The sequence below is a fragment of the Schistocerca americana genome, chromosome 1 (assembly GCF_021461395.2).
Source record: "Schistocerca americana isolate TAMUIC-IGC-003095 chromosome 1, iqSchAmer2.1, whole genome shotgun sequence".
Lineage (NCBI taxonomy): Eukaryota > Metazoa > Arthropoda > Insecta > Orthoptera > Acrididae > Schistocerca > Schistocerca americana.
This window is the reverse complement of record NC_060119.1, coordinates 152,222,360-152,246,042: the sequence shown is the minus strand read 5'-3', so window position 1 is coordinate 152,246,042 and position 23,683 is coordinate 152,222,360. Positions and strand designations below refer to the sequence as shown.

Below are 23,683 nucleotides of genomic sequence, written 5' to 3'. Positions count from 1 at the left end.
GTACCATCGGCACTGCGCAGCGAAGGTATTGACTGCGTCTTGCCGCTTGTGTACTTTACATACGACCAGAATTTCTTCGGATTTTGTTCCAAATTTTGAGACAATGTTTCGTTGTGGAACCTATTAAAGGCATCTCGCATTGAAGTCCGTGCCGAATTTCGCGCGTCTGTAAATTTTAGCCAATCTTCGGGATGTCGCGTTTTTCTGAATTTGACATGCTTTTTCCGTTGCCTCTGCAACAGCGTTGGGACCTGTTTTGTGTACCATGGGGGATCAGTTCCATATCTTACCAATTTATGAGGTATGAATCTCTAAATTGCTGTAGATACTATATCTTTGAATTTGAGCCACATCTCGTGTGCATTTGCATACTCAGTTCGGATGGAATGGAGATTGTCTCTTACAAGGGAACCTCCCCATCGCACCCCCCTCAGATTTAGTTATAAGTTGGCACAGTGGATAGGCCTTGAAAAACTGAACACAGATCAATCGAGAAAACAGGAATAAGATGTGTAGAACTACGAAAATATAAGCAAAATATACAAACTGAGTAGTCCATGTATAAGATAGGCAACATCAATGAAAGCTTGAGCTCAGGTGCGCCGTGGTCCCGTGGTTAGCGTGAGCAGCTGTCGAACGAGAGGTCCTTGGTTCAAGTCTTCCGTCGAGTGAAAAGTTTACATTCTTTATTTTCGTAATGTTATGATCTGTCCGTTCGTTCATTGATGTCTCTGTTCGCTGTAATAAGTCTAGCGTCTGTTTTCTGCGACCACACCACAAAACCGTGCGACTAGTAGACGAAAGGACGTGCCTCTCCAGTGGGAACCGAAAACATTTGATCGCAAGGTCATAGGTCAACCGATTCCTCCACAGGAAAACACGTCTAATATATTCTATACGACACTGATGACGGCATGTGCGTCACATGACAGGAATATGTTGTCGACCCACCTAACTTAATGGGTAAAATGATTCTTCTACCTTGCCCGATTTAGGTTTTCTTGTGGATGTGATGATCACTCCCTAAAAAGTGATGAAAACATAACGGACGGACAGATAATAATTGTCTAAAATAAAAAAATAAACTTTTAACTCGAGGGAAGACTTGAACCAAGGACTTCTCGCTCCGCAACTGCTCACGCTAACCACGGGACCACGGTGCTCCTAAACTTACATTATCCTTGATGTTGCCTATCTTGCATATGGACTACTTGGTTTGTATATTTTGCTTATTTTTTTAATAGTTCCACACAACTTCTTCCTGTTTTCTCGATTGATCTGTGTTAAGTTTTTCAAGGCCTTTCCACTGTGCCAACATATAACTAAATCGCAGGGGGGTGCGACGGGGAGGTTTCCTTGTTAGGAAGGCTTCTAGTGACACTTTATCCGCTTTTTTAAATAATATCATTTTGCATTTGTTTCTGGTGGATTTGGAAGAAACGGTATTGAGCATAGCTACAACGACCTTGTGATCACTAATCCCTGTATCAGTCATGATGCTCTCTATTAGCTCTGGACTGTTTGTGGCCAAGAGGTCAAGTGTGTTTTCGCAACCATTTACAATTCGCGTGGGTTCGTGGATAACTGCTCGAAATAATTTTCGGAGAAAGCATTTAGGACAATCTCGGAAGATGTTTTCTGCCTGCCACCGGTTTTGAACAAGTATTTTTGCCAACATATCGAGGGAAGGTTGAAGTACCCACCAACTATAACCGTATGAGTGGCGTATTTATTTGTTACGAAACTCAAATTTTCTCTGAAATGTTCAGCAACTATATCATCGGGGTCTGGGGGTCGGTAGAATGAGTCAATTATTTACTTAGTTCGGCTGTTAAGTATAACCTCCACCCATACCAATTCGCACTGAGTATCTACTTCGACTTCACTACAAGATAAACCACTACTGACAGACACAAACACTCCACCAACAATTCTGCCTAATCTATCTTTCCTGAACACCGTCTGAGACTTCGTAAAAATTTCTGTATAACTTATTTCAGGCTTTAGCCAGCATTGTGTACCTATAACTATTCAGCTTCTGTGTGCTTTCTATCAGCGCTTGAAGCTCAGGGACTTTCCCAGCACAACTACAACAATTTACAACTGCAATTCCGACTGTTCCTTGATCCAAGCACGTCCTGTATTTGCCATGCACCCTTTGAGCTTGCAGCCCATCCCGTACTTTCCCGAGGCCTTCTAACCTAAAAAACCACCCAGTCCACGCCACACGGGCTCCGGTACCCGTGTAGCCGCCAGCTGAGTGTAGTGAACTCCTGACCTATTCAGCGGGACCCGAGACCCCACCACCCTATGGCGCAAGACAAGGAATCTGCAGCCAACACGGTCGCAAAACTGTCTGAGCCTCTGATTCAGACCCTCCACCCGGTTCTGCACCAAAGGTCCGCAGTCGGTTCTGTCAACGATGCTGCAGATGGTGAGCTCTGCCTTCATCTCATAAGCAAGACCGGCAGCCTTCACCAAATCAGGTAGTCGCTGGAATCCAGAGAGAATTTCCTCAGATCCAAAGCGACATACGTCATTAGTGCCGACATGTGCCACCACCTGCAGCTGGCTGCATCCTGTGCTCTTCATGGCATCCGGAAGGACCCTTTCCACATCAGGAATGACTCCAACCGGAATGCACACGGAGTGCACACTGGATTTCTTCCCCTCCTTAGCCGCCATATCACTAAGGGGCCCCATTACGCTCCTAACATTGGAGCTCCCAACTGCCAATAAGCCCACCCTCTGCGTTTGCCCCGACCTTGAAGGCTGCGTATCATCCTCTGAAACAGGGCAGGCAGCTGCATCTGGCTCAGCGAGAGACAGTGCCTGAAACCTGTTTGTCAGATGCACCAGGGAGGCTTTCTGATCAGCCTCCGGGGACGTCTTTCGCTGCCTGCCACGCCCTGGAACGACCTCCCAATCAACGACAGGCAAGGGCTCAGCCCCACTGCGGGCAGCCACTGGGGCAACCACAGCGGTAGACCGATCTGGGGACAGACCGAACGAGGTTGACATCCCCGTGATACCCAAGTCCGGCTCCCCACAGTGATGCCCATTGGCAACAGCCTCAAGCTGCGTGACCGAAGTCAGCGCTGGCTGCAGCTGTGAGCGATGGGATGCCAACTCAGCCCTCTTCCGAACACATCAGTCAAAGTCACTGTCCATTCTAATCGATGTTGAACAACAGTTACTCAAACACGAGTCCGTGCCTAGATAATGCAAGGGAAACACGCATAGAATGTATGAACTAACCTGTACAAATGCCTAACGACTGCGCCACAATCTGCGTGAATTTACGATTACAGTAACTAAAACTCGAAATTACACCGCCTATACGAAACTCACACGCAATTTAGGTAAGAATCTGCGAAGTAAACACAGAAAAGAAGGTATATACGTATCTTTCTGCGCTGTCGATGTGCACCTACTGGGAGCTCAGGCCGCACTAGTCTCTGAGAGCCTACTAGACAGACAAGTGCCACTGATGTGCCAAAACAAAACAAATGACAAACGACTGCGCTACAATCTGCCTGAATTTACGATTGTGCTTGTTTAGCACATGCGCGAGAAAGCAAGTTTTCATATTCTGGACCCCTGTACTGCACACAGTTTTCACCTACCAGGAAGTTTCACTACCTAGACCAGGCCTGGAAAACCGTGCCTTATGAATCAGTCCCCTCCAGCGAGTGCTTCGCTATCCATCTCCACCCCCCGTGGTGCCGTCACACTTCCGACAATACCAGTTCCCTGTACGTAAGCGCCAAAAGACACGCTGACAAAACATCGATTTTTATTTATGTACTTGTCCCGAAGTCTTGTACTTCCATTAATCAGACATTTCAGTATTTAAGTTCGTGTTATTTAACTTGGTCTTGACAAGTTCTGCAAATTCTATTTCAGTTGGCGATGTAGTGAAACCAAGTTGACGCTCCAAAGACGTATTGAACATCAAGTGATCAGCTGTGGGGTGGTATTGTGCTGTCGCAACTTTTTGACGATCTCGTACTCAGCATCTTCCGGTGAAGAATCACCTGAGAAAATTTCATCGTTGGAATACTGCGAGAAAGCCTGCAATAGCGGAGTTAACGTGCTTCATTGAAGAATCTGTACTTTACAGAATGAAGTTTTCCCCTTGCAGTGGAGTGTGCACGGTTATGAAACTCCGTACCAGATTAAAAGTGTGTGCCGGACCGATACTCAGACTCGGGACCTTGGCCTTTCGCGGGCAAATGTTCTGCCACTGTCCCACCCAAGAATGACTCACGACTCATGAACTTTACTGTCACAACTGTATGTTGATAAGAAAAGATTCTGTTTAAGAGTGAAATCTGCGACTTTTTGAGCACGTCTGTAACCTTGTTGCGTCATTAAAAAGTGTAGGCATCTGTTTTATGTCGTGAGTAACGTGATTCGATCATTTCCATGTTGCAGACTTCTTCTTCAATATCATTTCTAGCACTTGTAAGACTAATATTCATTGGATTATTAAAGAAAATGATATCCGGCTTTACATATTCCAAATATTTAAAACGACCATGAGCCACATTGCTGACTTCATCACTAACGGAAGCAAATCTTGGAAAGTTTACTTCCAAGTAATCTTGTCCCAGTTCACAGCAACTTGGGAAATAACGCAAATTTTCCTTCTTTAATTATAAATTAAGCAACGCGAGTTTAGACCGGAATCCATTAGCACCCGCAAATGCATGACAGAAATTTTACCAGTTCTATTGCAGATTCCTTCACCAGTAAACCGTCGCATTTCTGAGCTCTCTTTAATTTTAAGCATACGAGATAACGACGCATTTAAATCCTTTCTGTTACGGCGTAAACTCAAGCGTCGGCCCGCCAGACGGGCACGACAGGGAAGAGAAGACTGTAAGAAGAAGTCACCCAGTCGCACGCTGACCGACCTCCTTTCCAGGACGACTACGTGACAGCTGTGACCCCTATGGGAAGAGGACATTAGGTCCGCGCCCGAATTGTGCGGCTCACTAGGATAGCAGCGTCAATGATAGCCACTTTGGTAGCAGCGTCAACTTTAGCGACTTCCTTAGACATCTCTACGTAGCAAAGACTTGTGTCGGTCTATTTTGAAGAAGACTGATTATTTTGTATGTCGCCTTTTGCTTGCAACACATCTCACAATGTTAACTATTGTATTTGTCTTACAGTAATAAAACTCATTAATATGAGTTATTTGATTGTGTCTTTAGTGAACCGAGTATGCAGCCTCCCTAGAGACAGCTCTTTTCCTTGGGATTTGATTTTCCATGCAACTCTTTTACACCTTTTTCCTACCTTACCGACAAAAGGGCCTCGATCGTCACGAGAGTTAATGCTATGGGTGGCTTCATGGAGCGAAGAGATGTGTCAAGCAAGAATAGTAGATGTGTGTTTTGAACCAAGGATGTTTTACATGCTGAACGGTATTCCTTCTTTTCGGGATTATTAAGAACCATAGTAGAAAAATGGCCGCAAAATAATCAGAATCAAAACCACTACGATAGACGTAATAATAAATGACAACTTGAATCATTGAGCAATATTAAAGAGATTAAATGTGAACAAAACGCGCAGAGCAAAGGTGACTAACGGAAGAGTGATGCTCTTCGAAGTCTAACAGACGGTGCCCCACTCGACAGCTGATTAAGAAACGAACAGTAGTTTGCCGCAAACTATGACGGCAATGCCCGACTGGAGTTGGATGGGGAACCGCTCACGGTCGGATAATGTATCGCGAGCCACGCTTTGCCAGTGCTGAATTCAAGACACTCTGTTCACAGCAAAAAAAAAGAAAAAAACAAGAGCACTTCAACACAGTGCCGTTGTTAGGTCTCATTTAATCGTTGGTTATGAGCAGTGAAGAGTTTCTCTGACACACATATTCTTTGTCGCCACAGATGGTCTTCGCGGTGGCCACCGCCGCCCCCGGCCTCCTGGGTTCGCCTGCTGTCACAGCGGCGGCCGCCGCCCCCGTTGGCTACGCCGCCCCCGCTGTTGTCAAGGCCGCCTTCGCCACCCCTACTGTAGGCTATGCCAGCCTGCTGTAGCTTACCTCTCCCCGCCTCTGTAGCCTACATCGTCTCTCCTGCTGTCATCCAGAACACTAATTACAGATGCGTGACCTCAGACGCCGCCTATTTATTTATACACCGTTTCACCAATGTTTGCACACCGGTCACGTAAATAAAGTAACTATTCTCTATAAATTGATTTGTCACCTTTATTTTAGTACCTAAATCGTCCCCTTTGTATCCACATGTATTCCTGTGCGTATAAACTTCGAAAATACTTTCTTCTACTAAATAACAGACATTACATGTAACCTCCATACACCATTGTACATGGAGATAGTAATGAAACTAATGAGAATTAAGGGGTAATATTAATGACTCGTGCTTTAAATTTTTTTAGCTTCAAGCTGTTTGATAGGTACTACTTTGTGTTGACGAGCAGTACTTTAAACTTCTGATGTGTTGAAACCAGGGCAAAGAATGTGTAAGAAGTATCGTACCTGCTGAGTGAAACTAAATGAGGAAATCATATAATGTGCGCCTTTTGGTGGTTTACGCGCACATTAATGTAACACTAAATAAAAGTTGCTCTTAGTAAGTATCGATGTTATAGGAGTGCAAAGAAATTATGAGCACCAGAAGGTAGACGAAGAGAAACTCAGGCTACACGTCTTCCAGACACAAATTAGAACACTGAACCATTACATTTATACTCTACAAAAGGAGAACGAGAAAACTTCGAAGTTTATATGTGGGGTCATAATTTAGACTGACGATACATGAAATTTCCCACATGGGTGGGCAATGTATCGAGCATACAAGTTTTAAATAGCTTTCGAGTTGCTGACCAACTCTCTCACGATCTGAAATCGGCGCAACGTCTGTCTGCAGTGAGGACCATGCTTTCTGCTCTGAATCGACAATCCACATGAACATCAGATTTTCGACAGATTGAATACACTTTACATCTTTACATACTGTTGCTAAGTAAACATTACATTTCCAGATTCCTTTTAGAATACTGTGACATCATAGATGAGATAAAGTAAAAAACTCTAAAACTCCTCCCGATCAGGCCATGAAGGCCCAACCGTACCGACCGGCCGCCGTGTCATCCTCAGGCATTGGCGTCCTTGATGCGCATATGGAGGGGCATGTGGTGAGCACACCACTCTCCCGGCCGTATGTCAGTTCCCGAGACCGGAGCCGCTACTTCTCAATCAAGTAGCTCCTCAGTTTGCCTCACAAGAGCTGAGTGCACCCCGCTTACCAACGGCACTCGGCACACCGGATGGTCACCCATCCAAGTGCTAGCCCAGCCAGACAGCGCTTTACTTCGGTGATCTGACGGGAACCGGTGTTACATCTGCGGCAAGGCCTTTGGCCAGATGAGATAAATTCATTAATTTTATTCTTAGAACGTCTTTTGTTCTACTTAACCTCAACTCGGTCCCAGATAATAAAGGTAAACATCACACTTTTCGCGTTTCCAATGTATTTCGCAAGTAGTGAAGGATACTGTGACATCATAGCTGTGGAAATTAATTAATCTTTTGTGTGATAAACAAAGTGCGGTTCATAAATGGAGCTCTGAAAGCTCTTACCCACTGCAGTCACCTATTGGTAACAGCTGGAACAACTCATAGTAGTCAGGCCGAGCTTCTTTCACCTTTCAACATTAGAACCACCTGTTGGTGATCGTAAGAAAGTTGAATGTGAAACAGGAGATGATATTACTATGTGTTTTCAGGGTTCAGAGAAGAGTATTTCAAGTAAAACTCAACTTCAGCAACTACGAATAGTCTATGGACGAGCGTTGCTGTTGGGAGAGAGATATGTTTTATATACGCTCAAATGTCGACAGAATAAAATCAAATTGACCAGATTAATTATTAGGGGGGATGAGGTTACCACAATACTCTTGACTGTTGGTCATTGTGAAAGGCTGAAAGAAGAAGCTTTTCTGAATTAATGTTCTTTTAGGTAAAATAAGTGAAATAAAAAACTGAAACGCCACATTGTCCCAGAGGAACCTGCACGACCATACGTTGTTTGTAATCGCAACAAAATTAAGGACCATAGCACTTAAGTGCAAGGTTTTAGGAGCCTGGTGGTTCGTGGTGGGAAATGGATGAGTTGAAGTTCTATATACAAGGAAGTAGTGACTCTGCTTGCAGGATGGATAGAATTTCTGGTGAGATGAGTACAGGGTTTTAAATAGAAAATCAAATGGAGGTATCGCAGGAATAGGCCTAATGCTAAATAAGGGAATAAGAATGCAAGTAAGCTACAATCAACAAAAGAGTGAACGCAGTATCACAAGGCCGAACACTTTCCACAGTAACACAAGTTTGTGAGTTACATACCTCCACAGATGATTAAGAGATTCAATGTACTATGAGATAAAAATAAATTATGCAGATATTAAGGGAAACGAAAATTCAATTGCATGGAGAACTGAAATACAACAGTAGTACAAGGAAGAGAAGGAGAAGTAGTAGTAGAATATGAACTGAGGACAGCGAGCAAAAGAGGAAACCACTTGGTAGATTTTGGCATAGTGTGTAATTTATTCATTGCTAGCACCTTGTTTAAGAAACATGAAAGATGACTGTATACGTAGAACAGACCTGGACTGGTAAGACAGAGATTTAGGAAGTAGGTCCTACATTGTAAGATATTCCAAGGAGCAGATGTGAACTCTGACTATAATTGATACGCTGTAAACTGTAGATAAAAACTGATGAAATACCAGAGGGGTAGGAAATATATGTTTTGTGACTTGGATGAGTTGACAGAACAATAGCTTCTTCAGAGTTTCAACGAGAGCATTAGGAAATGGTTAACTGAAAGTGGGGAAGCAAGTATAGTAGAAACCGAATGGGTAGCTTTGAAACGTGAAACAGTGAAGTTACTAGAGGATGAAATAGGTAAAAAGACAACGGCTCGCAGATATCCTTGGATATCACACGAGGCACTGAATTAAATTGATTAAGGATATTCACAGAAAGTGCAAAATGGGAAACCAGAAAACGATTAAGGACAAATGCAATTCGGTTAAAGGGTGTACAACTATAGGAAAGATAGTTGCCGGCCGAAGTGGCCGTGCGGTTAAAGGCGCTGCAGTCTGGAACCGCAAGACCGGTACGGTCGCAGGTTCGAATCCTGCCTCGGGCATGGATGTTTGTGATGTCCTTAGGTTAGTTAGGTTTAACTAGTTCTAAGTTCTAGGGGACTAATGACCTCAGCAGTTGAGTCCCATCGTGCTCAGAGCCATTTGAACCATTTTTGAAAGATAGTTACCACCTGTAGGATAATTAAAGAAATTTTTCGAAAATAACAGTAGTAGCAGTATGAATATCAATCGTTCAGATGGAAAGCCGGCACTAAACAAAGAAGGGAAAGCTCAAAAGGTGGAAGGAATATATAGAAGGGCTATACAAGCGAAATTATCTTGATTGTAGTACCACAGCAAAAGAGAGGAACTAGATGCAGATGAGATGGGAGGTATGGTTGGGAAGAATCTGACAGAGTTCTGAAAGACCCTGCAGTACACGACATACCCTCAGACCAACTAATAAACTTGGGAGAGCCAGCCATGTCAAAACTAGTCCACCTGACGTGCACGGTGTATGAGACATGCGAAATACCCCCAGATTTCAAGAAGAATGTATTAACTCTAATTACAAGAAAAAGGAAATGCAGACTGGTAAGGACATTAAAAACCATCAGTTTCAGAAGTCATGGTTGCAAAATATTGACATGAATTATTTACGTACGGGTGGTTCAGGCCGACCTCAGGTATGATGAGTCTGAGTAGTGGAGAAACGTAGGAACACCGGAACACCGCTGGCAATGACGACCCAACAGTTTATCTTAGAAAATGGGCTAAGGAATATTAAGTCTGCGTCTGTAGCATTTGTAGACTTAGTCAAAGCTTTGGACATTGTTGACTGGAACCAACTCTACGGAATTGTGAATGTAGCAGCTGTATTGTACAGGGAACGAAGCTTGCATAGAAACCAGATGTAGTAATAAGAGTCCAACAGCATGAAAGGGAATCAGTGGTTGAGGTGTGCGTACGGCAGGGTTGTAACGAATCCCTGGAGTTACTGAATCTGTACACTGAGCGAGCAGTAACGTAATGCAAAGAATAATTTCGAAACTGCATTGAAGTTCTGAGATAAGGAAAAATATGATTGAGATTGGACAGCGATATTGAAATTTTGTTAGAGACGGCGAAGGACTTGGAAGAGCAGCTGAATTTTTTGAAAGGAATACGATGAACATCAACTGTTGCAAAGGAGAGGCAATGGAATGTGGCCAAACAGATCAGGCGATTCTGACGCAATGGGGTAAGAAAATGAAACACTAAAAGTAGTAGGTGCTTTTTGCCCTTTGGCCAGCGAAATAACTGATGACGGCCGAAGCAAAGAATATATAAAAACGTAGATCTCAATGGCAAGAAAAGGGTGTGTGAAGAGCGGTAACTGGTCAATACCGAATATATATTCAAGTGTTTGGAAATCGTTTCAGGAAGTATTACTCTGGAGCGAAGCCTTGTGTAGAAGCGAAACCAGGATGATAATAAGTTCAAACAAAATGAGAACGGATACTTCTGAAATGTGCTACTACAGAAGAAAATCAAAGATCTAATGGGTAGATCACGTAACCAGTGAGAAGATACTGAACTAAATTCGGAAGAAAATAAATTTATGGCACAACTTGTCTAAAAGAAACGGCCTGTTAATTGATCACATTCTGAGACGTTAAGGAATTGTCATATTGGTGCTGATGGGAGTGTGGGGCTGGGAGTGGAAGGTAAAAACAAAAGAACATAGAGGTAGACTAGGCAATAAATGAAGTAAGTAGTTTCAACTGGATGCAGGTTGTTTTAGTTACTAGGAGATGAAAAGGCTTGCACGGGATAGAGTAGCAAGGGGAGCGGCACTAAACCAGTGTTTGGACTGAAGATCAAAACAACAACTTAACCTTGGACCTAAAAAGAAATTGAAACACTATTTACATACATTGCTCCTCATTCATTATGTAAGTATCGTCTGTGGCGTTTAACCCATGTGTACAGTGAAATTTGAACTTTTTCTCATTTGGATTTCGTTGATAGATTTGATTTATAGATTATAAAGAATTTCTTATGCTGGTTCTGTACAGTACAGAGAACTGTTGTATCAAAGCCAGTGAATGCACAAAACAGTTCTATAGTTTCAGATCTTTAAAGCTAGTCAGCACTTGAGTGTTTGCTCCCACTGCACGGGCATGAAGTGTCAATACATTCTGAATGCTCATAAGCTGCTACGTTTGTTTGTGTGGCAGTGGCAGTATAATGTGAGGTTCTTATTTACTTGTCATCAAGGTACGTGTGAGGAGTGTGTCAACTTTGTGGCGAATATTGACGGATTTTTGGCAAACCATTAACATATTATGATTTGTCAAATTTTCTTTATCAGAGGTGATCACAGAAAAGAAAGAAACTTAATACAGCTTCTTGTGCATGATGAAGTGTGTTAGTGATGCAAAAACAGTATTGACATTGTTCTGCCGGTGATTCAAGGTCATGGAGAACCAGCAGGTGTCCTATATGGTATGTGCGTGCTGTAGACGTGGGGCATGATATCACCTGCTTCAGGTACTACGTAGAAAGAATGTTTTAAAAGTAACATATGATGGAAATATCATATTAAAATAATAGCTTATGCTGGAGCCCTGATACATCCTCATGCTTTGGAGCAGTAATCCAATTCGGTGTTGGAGGATCTGCTCTATTATTTATGTCACCTGATTCAAAGGAACCATTTTAGAGCTCCACTTTCCATGCAGGCTGTAGGTAGAAGCAAAATAATTACACACGTTTACTATAAAATTTTTCAGAACAGCTTTATTGCTATTTGTTTCATTAGAAGCACATGTCTCTCGGTCCTATGGATGAAACAAACACTACGAGTAATTGAAAAAGAACCTGCACTTACCATGCGGCTATTAGGTAATATGACACAAACTTTGAGTTTGCAAGATGATGCTTCCAGCAATGATAGCTTCCGTACATTGCACTGTTACAAGGAGAGACGCCCTTCCCAGCATCATTATGTCGTACTTCACTTATGGAATTGTACAAGTATCACGAGATAAGTGACTGCTGCACTAGCCGTGGCTGTGAAGACATGAAGGTCGATGTCACAAAAACCCATAGCGGAAACCCGTAGTTTGTCCATTGGAAGTCGCAGAACATCGACTGCTGGCCCGGGACGCAGGAGCGGCTGCAGCCTCGACAGGAGTAGACCAGCCCTGTCGGCGCGGTCAGCCGCCGAGGAACACACCCAGCAGACCACCAGCTGGCGTAACAGGACGTTAGTAAGTGCAAATAACTTCTCCAGTATTTCCGCTCTCTTGTCTGTTTCTTGAGCCAGGATTATAAGCCAATAGGCAGAGCAAGTCATCTCGACGAAATCTCCCAGGATGGCCAGCAGCAGTGCGGGTCCGAAGTGGAGACCGCAGAGGCGAGCACAGCGGTGAAGAGCCAACCTGGCGCGCTGCAGCCGCCGCACCTCCGCCCCCACCGCCCCCGCCACACCCGGCTGTCCTGCGCGCGTCGCCAGCTCCTCCAGTTCTTCCTCGCTGCCCGCCGGCGGCCGGGTACTCCCCAGCAGCTGCCCACAGACGATGCCCATCCTGTGTCGGAGTACCAGCACAACAGCGAAGAACTGAATTCGCCAGAGCGTGATAAATCCTTGAAGGCACAGGGTGATAGTACCTATTGGCGTACGTCTGAAGATATAGGTTGCTAGTACGCTAACTCGTATGACAACAAAAACAAGCACTGTAATGGAAAGTAAAATTGCACTTTGGCGAGTTTTGCGATATATTTCCGCTCTGTAAGTGTGATCTCGCATGGCGAGCAGCGCATCTACCTGTTGCACCAGGTCCGTGATATTGCTAACGTTACCTTGTCCAGTAGACAGAGATCTACATAAGATTGTAGCTGGTTCCAACATCGACAGTAAAACAGATAACACAATTACAAAATGCACTGTTATACGGGAATGATGATCTATTATGATTATATGCATTACTAAATAACTGCAGTAAAACCCGAAGGCAATGACAGAGACAAGCCACATCAAACATATGAAGTAGCCTGTGAGTCGCTTTAATGACACTCTAAAGGCACAAGTTGAAGAATTTTTGTTGTCACTGATGATGGGAACCAAACCAAACATTTGAAATGTAAGGTACAATGGTCTCACTGCGCTTTCGAAACTATGACCACTCGATTCAGAAACAGATCTGTATGGACTGATCATAATTGAAAAGCTCTCCTCGTGTAACCGAGTAGCTCTCACGACTGAGTTACGACCTAGTTGTCAGACAGAGCACAAAATGAGAATTCCAATTTTCTTGATGGGATAACGATCGAAACGTAATTTCACGAATACCAGTAATGATTCATTAGCGCTAATGAGTCGTTAACTTGAGAGTGTCGGCAAAGAAATGTTACATCCTGTGTCAATCGCGGGCTAGTTGTTTGTAGACCTATATTACAACCATTAATAATTTAAGGACAAGTCTTAAGGTAATACAAATATTTCATATACCATCTCGGAAATAGATTAAAGAGAACGTTATAAATTTCTAATCTCATGAATTAATGTACCACTTTGGATTGGTTTGAACTGACGGCTAGACTGATTCACGAGAAAGAGATATTTATACATGCTATTATCGTTATGCCTGATAAGTTGTCTGGCTATAGATACTTGGCACTATCTACACAAAGCCAGTGCAGATCACTCCTGCTGTATAGTTGGAGACAAGAAGCCATTTCAGAGCTCTGCGACCACTATGCACTTACACGCAAAGTTTCTGTGCCTAGATCACATTTTACTTATTACAATTGAAATTTATACATTTTTCTAGATAGCAGCTGGTATTTCCCCCCTCAGATATTTTGCACACCAGATGAAATATTTCCTGTCTTTCCTGGTTCTCCAACGGACCTTCATAATTCCGAAGGAACGTCGTCTGCTGCTGGAGCTTGTTTCAACTCAGGTCTTTCAGTCTTCACACAAACTCATCTCGCAGTGTCATTTGTCTCAACTCGTCTTGACTTACTTACATTTCTTTTCCTATAATCTTGTCTTTAAGCCTTGTTTGGTCCCTTTAAATATTCCTTCCACCTTTCAGCTAGCCTGCATAACGCAGTTTATCAATATTTGTCAGAGAATAGCCCATATATCCTTCAAAGACACAGAAAAATACTATGAAAAGCTGCGAAACAAATGCAGTCTGAATCAATATAAAACGACTCTTTACTATTGCGATTCTCAATCTGCAGCTCTCCACTCTAGTTTAACCTGTGCAGCTCTTGTCATTACTGAAGCACTCCTGTAATCACACTAATTTTAAGCCACGTACTGTGTCATACCTTGGTGCACCTCCTCAACTCTTAATTCCCACTTCCAAACTTTACCAAACTGACTACTTCTTCATACCTCGAGACATGTCCTATGAACCAGTCCCTTCCTCTAGTCACGCTGTACCACACATTTCTTTTCTGCCCATTTCGATTGAATCCCTCGTAATTTGTTTTCTGATCTATCCATCTAATCTTCAGTATTCTTCTTATTACCACTTTTCAGAAGCTTCTATTAGCTTGTTGTAGGAGCAGCTTACTCTCCAAGTGTTATTTCTGTACACGTCCAACCACCAAACAAATGCTTTGAAAAAAGATATTCTCTTACATAAATTTACATCAGCTATTAACAAATTGTTTTTCAGACGCACTTTCCCTGTCTATTTACCCTTACTAATTTGGCCATCATCAGTTACTCTGCTGCCCAAGTAGCAAAATTCATCTACTATTTTTTAACAGCTGATTTTCTAAAATAAGTTGCTCAGCATCGCCTGATTTCATTCAACTATATTCCATTCCCCTTGTTTTACTTTTGATTGTGTTCATATCATCACCTCTTTTCATGACACTATCCATTCCCTTCAACTATACTTCCAAGTCCTGTGTTTACTCTGCAAAAATTGCAACGTCACTGCCAAAAATCAAAGTTTGTATTTCTTCCCCGTCAACTTTGGTTTCTTTTTCAACTTTCTCCTCAGTTTTCTTTACTGCCTGGTCATTCTACGTATTGATTGACAACAGGTATAGGATTTAACTCTGCCTCACTCCCTTCTCATCCATTACCTCATTTTCATGTCCTTCGGTTCTTGCATGTGCAGCTTAAATGACCTTCCGTATCCTGTATTACATCCCTGCTACCTTCAAAATTTCTGGAATAGCAGTCCAGACCACACTGTTAAAGGATTTGAAAGGTAAGCTTGTATGTGTCTTGAAACACTGCACCATCGATAGCTCGCGCTATGTCTCCTAGAAGACAATCCGCAGTGCGAAAGGGGCGAGGCACATTTGTCGCGATTGACGTTGAGACGCTTTCCCGGAAAAGGCAGTTTGTGAAGCAGTACGGACAGCTCAGGCAGGCGGGGCAACTGGCAAGCTGTTTGTTCTACCGCCTGTGTGACTTACAAGTTGGTCTTGCTGAGCATCTTCCCGTCGTCAGGGACGTGCACTAGAAATGGGAGTGGATGCAGTACTCCATTGGTTGACCAGGTTTGGAGACGAGTGGTTGGTCGTCTTCATCAACTCATCTCCCTGCGGCTCCATGTTTTTCCACTATGTGTCACCCCACAGCTATTTTGCAAGCCTGGCGAGCTACTCTTAGTTGGCTACTTCGATGCCGAGACGACGCGGCGTTCATAAAGACTGATGTGTTTGGTTCTGCTGCTTCTATATCGGAGTCGGTTCAGCCTCCTGTCGCTGTTGCTCCCTATTCCTGTGTCCGACCAGGCGATTTGAGGAGCGTGTCGTTCTTATCAAAACATAAGAACTTCCATTTGGTTATTATCATAGAGCTATAATAACTTGATTGTGTGTTTTAAAGTATTGAGGTTTTGTAAATTTCTTTTATCTTCAATGTCATTAATCGTGACATTCACAAAATTTTTCTTGCATATTACGTTCTGTACTAAATCGCCAAGTCGCCTTTGTTAGCTTTTTGGAATTCAAAAGCTTACGTGCCTCACCACGGCAAATCTTGTTGCTTGTATTTTTATGGATTATATTTGCAAACCAAGCCTATGTTTACGTATGTGAGGTTCATCAGACAACTGTTGGCGTCTTCCTTCCACTTACGTTTCCCGTCCCGTGGTACGGGTAAGTATTTACTGTTTCCGCCTCGTGGCGTGACTTGTAGGTGAATCTCAGTTGGCGGCTGAACTTCTTTCCTATCAGGTGTAAGTGAGGGTGGTTGCCTTGGCTAGTAACCCAATTTTCTCTTAGTAAATTCTCAGAAATGATACATTATGTCTACACTGCCAGCATCTAATCTGATGATCTAAGTTTTACTTATTTTACTTAAACATTACTTCTCTGTTCATCAGGCTGTCATTCTATGTTTGTGCCTTGGGGCAGGTTCCGACTAGTTGCTTAGAAAAAGAGTGTGGTTTGCAGCTTATCGGGTTGGCCGTAAGTAATTTCGGGTCCGGAGCGCATTGCCCCACACGTGATGGTCTCATATCAAGCGGCTTTGATTGCTTTGTTTCCTTTTAATGAACTCCTTTTAGGTAAACCTGAATTATTTGTTGTATTTTAGGTAACAGCAACAAAGGCAAAGCAAGGATAATGGAACGTAGTCGAATTAGATCAATTGATGCTAAAGATTAGGAAACGAGACACTTGAAGCAGTTCTCCTGTTTGGGCAGCAAAATAACTGATGATGGCCTAAGTAGAGAGGATATAAAATGTAGATTGGCAAAGGCAAGTTAAGTATTTCTGTAGAAGATAAATTTTTTTACATCGAATATAGATGTAAGTGTCAGGAAGTCTTTCCTTAAAGCATTTGTCTGGAGTGTAGACGTGTATGGAAGTGAACCGTGGACAAATAACAGATTAAACAAAAAAGAGAATAGAAGCTTTCGCAATGTGGTGGAGTAGAAGAATTCTGGAGATTAGATGGGTTTATCACGTAACTAATGGGGAGGTAGTGAACAGGATTGGGGAGACAAGCAATTTATGGCACAACCTGACCAGATAAATGGTTTGGTTGGTAGGACACATTCTGACGCATCAAGGGGTCACCAATATAGTATCGGAGGGACGTGAGGGTAGCAAAACCCGTAGAGAGAGTGTGGTGTGCGTACTGTAAGACCTTCGGTACACACACCATCAGATTATTTGACTTGTCGCTCTAACGAAGTAGGCGAATGTCAGCAACATGTCTCGTTGTCTTATTGTGGCGTGTCTATCTTCGGCCGTTAGCTCAGACGATAGAAATGCCACTTGCACGCTTAGAGTAGCAGATTGACGGTGACCAACTTTAAACAGAACTTGATTATTTTTCACACACATTTATTAAAATAATAAAAAGCATAGACATTACGTAACTTGATTCTGGATGCTGTTTACAATTGAAAATCTGAAGTTCCTTTGGGCTTGCTACGTTAATCTTATTCTCCCATATCTGTGATACTTCACAAAGTGTCTATACATTTATCTTCACGGCTATGTACAAGAATATGGTAATCTAATTAGTTGCAGACTGAAACTTGACTATAGACGGGTACAGACAAATGCAGACTGGTACAGACTAATGCATACAGACTAATCGGAGGTCTGAACACTCGTTATAATTTTCGCGCGTTCAGGTATCACTGTGCTTTTTTCTTTCCTTTTTTTTTTTTGTTTTTGGTTACGCATCTTTCCATTCTACAATAACCTATGAAACCTTTCCTTAGGATTTCTATCTATCGCTTAAGAATAACAAATGAAATCTTTCCTTTGAAATTTATTCTCTTTCTGAATCTTCGCATACAAATTTAATTGCTGCTTATTAGAAGTGATTTTCTGATTATTTCGACGAAACATAGAATGTGGCGCCGTAATGGCCCTCAGTCATTATCTGCAATAACCCGAAACTTTTCCTTACCTTTTTTTACTGTTACTGGATCGCCATCTGACTGCTACTTCGACCAGCGACATGAATATACTTACCCTGCTTTACTATATTCTATTAGCTGCTGGTGGACTGTCATAATAAGTGGCTGTATTTATTACCAAATCTGACGTTATTCTTTAACAGCAAAGCTGACGTTATTCTTTAATTAATTTGACTGAAGTTACGTAATTCATAGTTACACATTCTCTTGCCAACAATAAATTTTTTGCAAAGTTTTACGTTGATGGTTTTTGGGATGGATTATAATCAGTACTGCAATATTGCTGGCAGAAATTAATTATATTCTGAAAACGTTTCTTCATATATCTACTGCTGGTAATGAAATGATTTTACAAACATTTAAAATGGGATTACTTTTTACAGTAATCTTACAACTAGCAATGCGCAAACGTACCTTCAGTAGTCTTGAGTTTCGCAAAGAAAATAATTCAATAATATAAGTTCCTCTAATGATAATAGTTAGCTGATGTCTCAGTACATCCTTTTATAATCTCTTGCAAATCATAGCTGGTGGCTGGCAGGCACACTGTTCCTCTCAACCTCTCGCTTCAGACGTGCTACCGACTCGCTTCACATCTCGCTTGCTACTGACTTTCTATGAACGCTAAAGTGCGGTCTCTCCTGGCAACAATGCTTTCAGGTGCAGACAATCCCGGCTAGCATTACAAAATGTATCAATGCGCGGTCTTTCCCGCTCTTTCCTTAAAATGTATCCATACGCGGTCTCTCCCGCCCTTTTTAAAATTATGTCAATGTGCGGTCTCTCCTGCCAACAATACTTTGCTGCAGACATTCCCTCCTACCACAGTTATTTCCAACATGACAAATATTAATTATTCCTACTTAATCCTATTAATAAAATATAAACATCTTTCATAAATTGTGGTTTGACAATAGACAATAGAAATATACACGTCTTTCATAACCCTCCACTGGGTTTCCTTAAAATGTTCCTGCGTCGTTAGTCATTTGAACTTGACGTGAGGAGAAAATTTGATTATAGAAATATGTGTAGTAATAAGTAAGTTAATGATAGAATATCTCTTTCAACAAAGCACGTACGTATACTGTCATAAGAATTTGTTTTCCTAAGTCTAACAAAGACAATATTCAAAAGAGTATACATCAAAATATACAAATAATATGAGTCAGTAATTTGTAAGTGTACATCAGGTAGTAAAAGTTATTAATATCTCTAATAGTAATAGATGGCAAAAATTGGTACATAGTTTATGTTTCATTATAAATTGGCATCTATTAGTACCATATTCAAGGAAGGGGAAAAAAAAGAATTGGATAACATGGTCAAAGCACTGGCAACTGTCTGTGAATGCACTGAAAAGTCCGTTTCTTTCTCTCACGTAGCACAACACCAGGTTTCGCAATGTGATTTCGTCTTCTCTTTGATCCATAGTTTTAGTGTAACCAAACACTAAGTTAACCGTCCAATTGCCTGAGTTGCCGCAGCTACATCAGGTACAAGTTCCAGCTCCAATTGTCCATTAGTAGTGATGGTGTGCATCTTGGTATGCAAGCACCTATTGAAGTATATCATGACTGTGGTGTGCATCTTGGTATGCAGACACCTCACAGAAAACATCGTACATTGAAGTAACGTGGTTCACTATTCACTTTGTTTGTGCTCCATAACCATGGGGATGCACAGGAATTAAGGAACAGGTATAATCATTTTGTCAAAAGGTTCACGGGTATGGTTGATACCGTTATTACCAAATTTTACACCATCTCTTTCCTCTGTGCTCATAAAAATTATTTATTTTACGTGTGACTGTAGAAAAAGTTTATAATTTTAAACAATTACATAAAAAACACATTTTCCATCTGTAGTGAATACAGCCTACAGTACATATGACATTACGTGACAGTGAATAACATAAACAAATTTTTCTGCAAGTGGAATTTAGTAGTACATTTAGACATCAACATTATAAATAAAATAGACAAGCTCCTTTATAAAAACTATGTAACTTTCTGTGACTTTATCAGATAAATTTCCTCTAAATAAATCATAACCTGGTGCTCATATAAGTAATTACATAAAGGCACTGTTATATTACTTCACAAGTTGTGAATTCAGTTTTTGAAATATGGAAGTACATTTTGACAAACTATGTCGCTATCTGTGACTTCAGTATGTTCGGTAATGTGGTCGTCAGTTACGAGTCATATTGTCAGTCGACTATATATTATGTTTGAGTTGTGTAGCACACATCGTCATTGTTATTTAAGAGAAAAACGTTTGTATTTTACAGAGAGTGCGAATCGGTATGCTGACACTTGGTGTGATCTGTTTTTCCTATGAATGTATCTGATGTAAAAGGTATCATGTTCAATGCAGAAAAAGTTTTTCTAATACCAAAGTACACGTAATAAGCAATTTAATGTGGTTTCTCCATCTGTAGTGCTGCACTGCGCTGTGTCACCTGTTATCAAAATAAACCATTACTAAATTATATTCCTTACATACTAACATCTTCATTCTCCGCTCTCCTTTGTATTCGTGTCATCTCTCTGCATAGCCTATAATAAAATATTCATTGTTAATAATCATCAGCGCACGGCATGACTTCATTCTCTCTCTGTGTTACCTATGACAGAATATTCATGGTTAATAATCGTCAGCGCACGGCATGATTTCAACATCTCTCTGCATTTGGAAAAACGCGTCATCTTTCGGCATGGCCTGTAAAGCATTTATCCACATTTCTCCATCTTCAATACTTATATTATAATTAAAATTACGTTCCTTTGGTGAACTATGACAACAATGCTGCATGCACGGGTTAAAGAATACTGCTGTAGGAAAATCATTTGTACGTGTTACACATTTAAATTTAAAGTGGTCCTGTTAATTGCATCACTGACCTTACATAATGTGAAATAAATGTCCTGAGAGAACGCTTCTAAGACTGCTATTAATGTTCAATGGTTAAGCCATGTCCCCGCAGTATCCTTTCTTTCAGGAGTGCTTGTTCTGCAAGGTTCGCAGGAGAGCTTCTGTAAAGTTTGGAAGTTAGGAGACAGGAGTAAAAGCTGTGTACCGGGCGTGAGTAGTGCTTCGGTAGCTCAGATGGTAGAGCACTTGCCCGTGAAGGTCAAAGGTCCCGAGCTCGAGTCTCGGTCGGGCACACAGTATTAATCTGCCAGGAAGTTTCAATGTTCAGTGTTTTTATCTGCGATCGAATCGAGGTGACCTGTTGTGCACGTAAATAACCCATTAGTACCTCACTGTGTTCGGGCTTGCTGGAATGTGTCAAAAAGCTCATTGTTATACTCTGTCTATGTGTATCCCTGTAAGAAGGTTTTTCTATTTTAATAATTTCTTTATGTTTGACATAAGATGGTTTCCTCTCGATTTTTTTTGTTCGGAGTGTCTCAATGTGTACTACATTAGCGTGCGGAATGTTTCGAATCCTGTACGGTCCTGTTTATAGAAGTTCAAAGTTTTTGCATCGGTTCTTACCTTTATGTGACATATCATGGGTACGGACTAATACCTCATCGCCAATCTCGTACTTGCGTAATCTACTTACCTGCTTCTTCTGTCTCTTCCGACGATCTGCAGCTCGTTTAATGTTCGCTAATACCATGTCTATTATCTCACAATGACGAAGTCTACGCTTCTTTGTAAAAGTAATCATTTCAGTAACTTTATTCAGTGGGTCTTTATTCATCAGTATTACAGTTGGTGAGAGCATCGTTGACTAATTAGGTATTGCATTTATTACTTCCTGAAACTGTGAAATGTATTCGTCCCATGTTGTATGCTTTCTGTGGCAATAAATTCTACATAGTTTCCCGATCTCTTTCATTACTCTTTCTGACGGGTTAGAAGAACTGTGATATCTTGATATGTAAATTTGTGTTATGTTCTTACTTTCTAACATTTGTTTCCATATGTCTGACCTAAACTGCGGTCCGTTATCTGAAATAATTTTCTGTGCATGTCCTACTATTGATAGAAAATCTCTTACAAATGCGCTTCATACTGATATAGCTGTTGCTTTCCTTAGTGGAGAAAATGTTACAAATTTGGATGTCAGTTCTACGGCTACTAGAATATAACTATAAGCTTTACCTGTTCTGGGGATTTGGTCGAAAAGATCTACTGCTGCCATGTGTCTTAACTTAACCGGTATGATGGGATACAGTGGTGGAATACGTGATACTGTTGACGATTTAGCTTTCTGACATATCTTGCAGGTTGCTATAACTTTGCGAATGTGTTTTTCCATATTGTTGAAGTGACACTTTTGTCACCGTAATGTGCATAGCTTAGGTGCGTATACTATTTCAATTTGTTTCTGATCCCTTCTGGAATCCATAAAAGCCAATTGTTGCTGTCTGGTTATGACCGAATAAACAGAATGTTTTGATGGATAGTGTGGTTTTTCGTTGCTCTTGTCTCGACAAAGCGTTACAATCTCTTTTAGTGTTTCATCTTTCTGCTGTTCTCTCTCTATGTCCTTTAATGCTGATGATATAAAGTTTACGGAAGCTACGTGTTTGATTTACATAATACTATGGTTGTTGTAGCAGAAGGTATTTTCTTTCTCTAGTCGTTTATGGTGCATAGATCTCGATAGCGCGTCGGCAACAATATTATGCGTGCCTGTAATGTGCACAATAGTAAAGTCGAACTCTTGTAGATATAATTTCCAACGGCTTAATCTATCATGCGTGAGTTTTGCTGATAATGATAACTCAATTGCTCGGTTATCGGTACATACTGTGGTGTGTCTTCCATATAGATAATGACGGAATCTCTTAAACGCCCATACTACGCATAGCGTCTCTAATTCCGTTACAGAATAATTGCGCTCTGCTGGAGAAAGTATCCTGCTTGCAAACGCAATATGTTTAACGATTGTCTTACCGTCCTCTTCTACTTCCTGGAAAATAAGTACTCCTAGCGCTGTAGTTCAACTATCTGTTGCAATGGAAAAGTTTTGTGTTGGGCCAGGATGTGGCGTCTTCATTCCATGACCAAATTGTGTTTTTACTTGTCAGCTGGTATAGCAAGGGTGTGTCTAATGCTTTATAACGAATGAATTTTCTAAAATAATTAATGAGGCCTAAAAAGCTCCAAAGTTCCTTCTTGTTTGTTGATACGTCGATATATTTCAATGATTGCAATTTGTCGGAGTCTGGTGCAGTACCTGTTTGTGAAATGATATGACCTAGAAATTTTATTCAGGCTTTTCCAAATTCAGATTTACGGAGGTTTATTGTTACACCGTTCTGCTCGAACGTATTCAGTAACTGTTGAAGGGTGTGGTTGTGCTGTTCCCAGTTTTCTGCTGCTATTAGAATGTCATCTACATATGTAGTAATTCTGTTTTTAAGATCCTGTGGGAAATTGTATTCATGCCTCGTATAAAGCCTGCAGATGAAATCGTTAGTCCAAACGGAAGTTTACAAAATTGTTAACATTCACCAAAGCAAAGGAATGCCGTATACTTTCGGCAGTTTGGATGCAAATTCATTTGCCAAAATCTTGATTTGAGACTGAGGGTGGTACATATAGAGGTGCCATGAAACTTTTGCAGTAACTCTTCTAACGTCTGTGGTCAGTCAGTTTCTGTAATGATTATTTTATTA

General features: G+C 41.4%; 1 protein-coding gene across 1 annotated transcript; it reads right to left on the bottom strand.

Moving 5' to 3' along the window:
- Positions 1 to 12,136: 12,136 nt before the first annotated feature.
- LOC124610377 (gustatory receptor 23a-like) lies at positions 12,137 to 12,709 on the bottom strand. Its single transcript, XM_047140157.1, has one exon. The coding sequence runs from the start codon at positions 12,707 to 12,709 to the stop codon at positions 12,137 to 12,139; it is 573 nt and encodes a 190-aa protein (XP_046996113.1).
- Positions 12,710 to 23,683: the final 10,974 nt, after the last annotated feature.

Bases quoted from the DNA above. Each gene is read 5' to 3' on its own strand.
- LOC124610377 (XM_047140157.1), bottom strand. From the start codon at position 12,709: ATGGGCATCGTCTGTGGGCAGCTGCTGGGGAGTACCCGGCCGCCGGCG.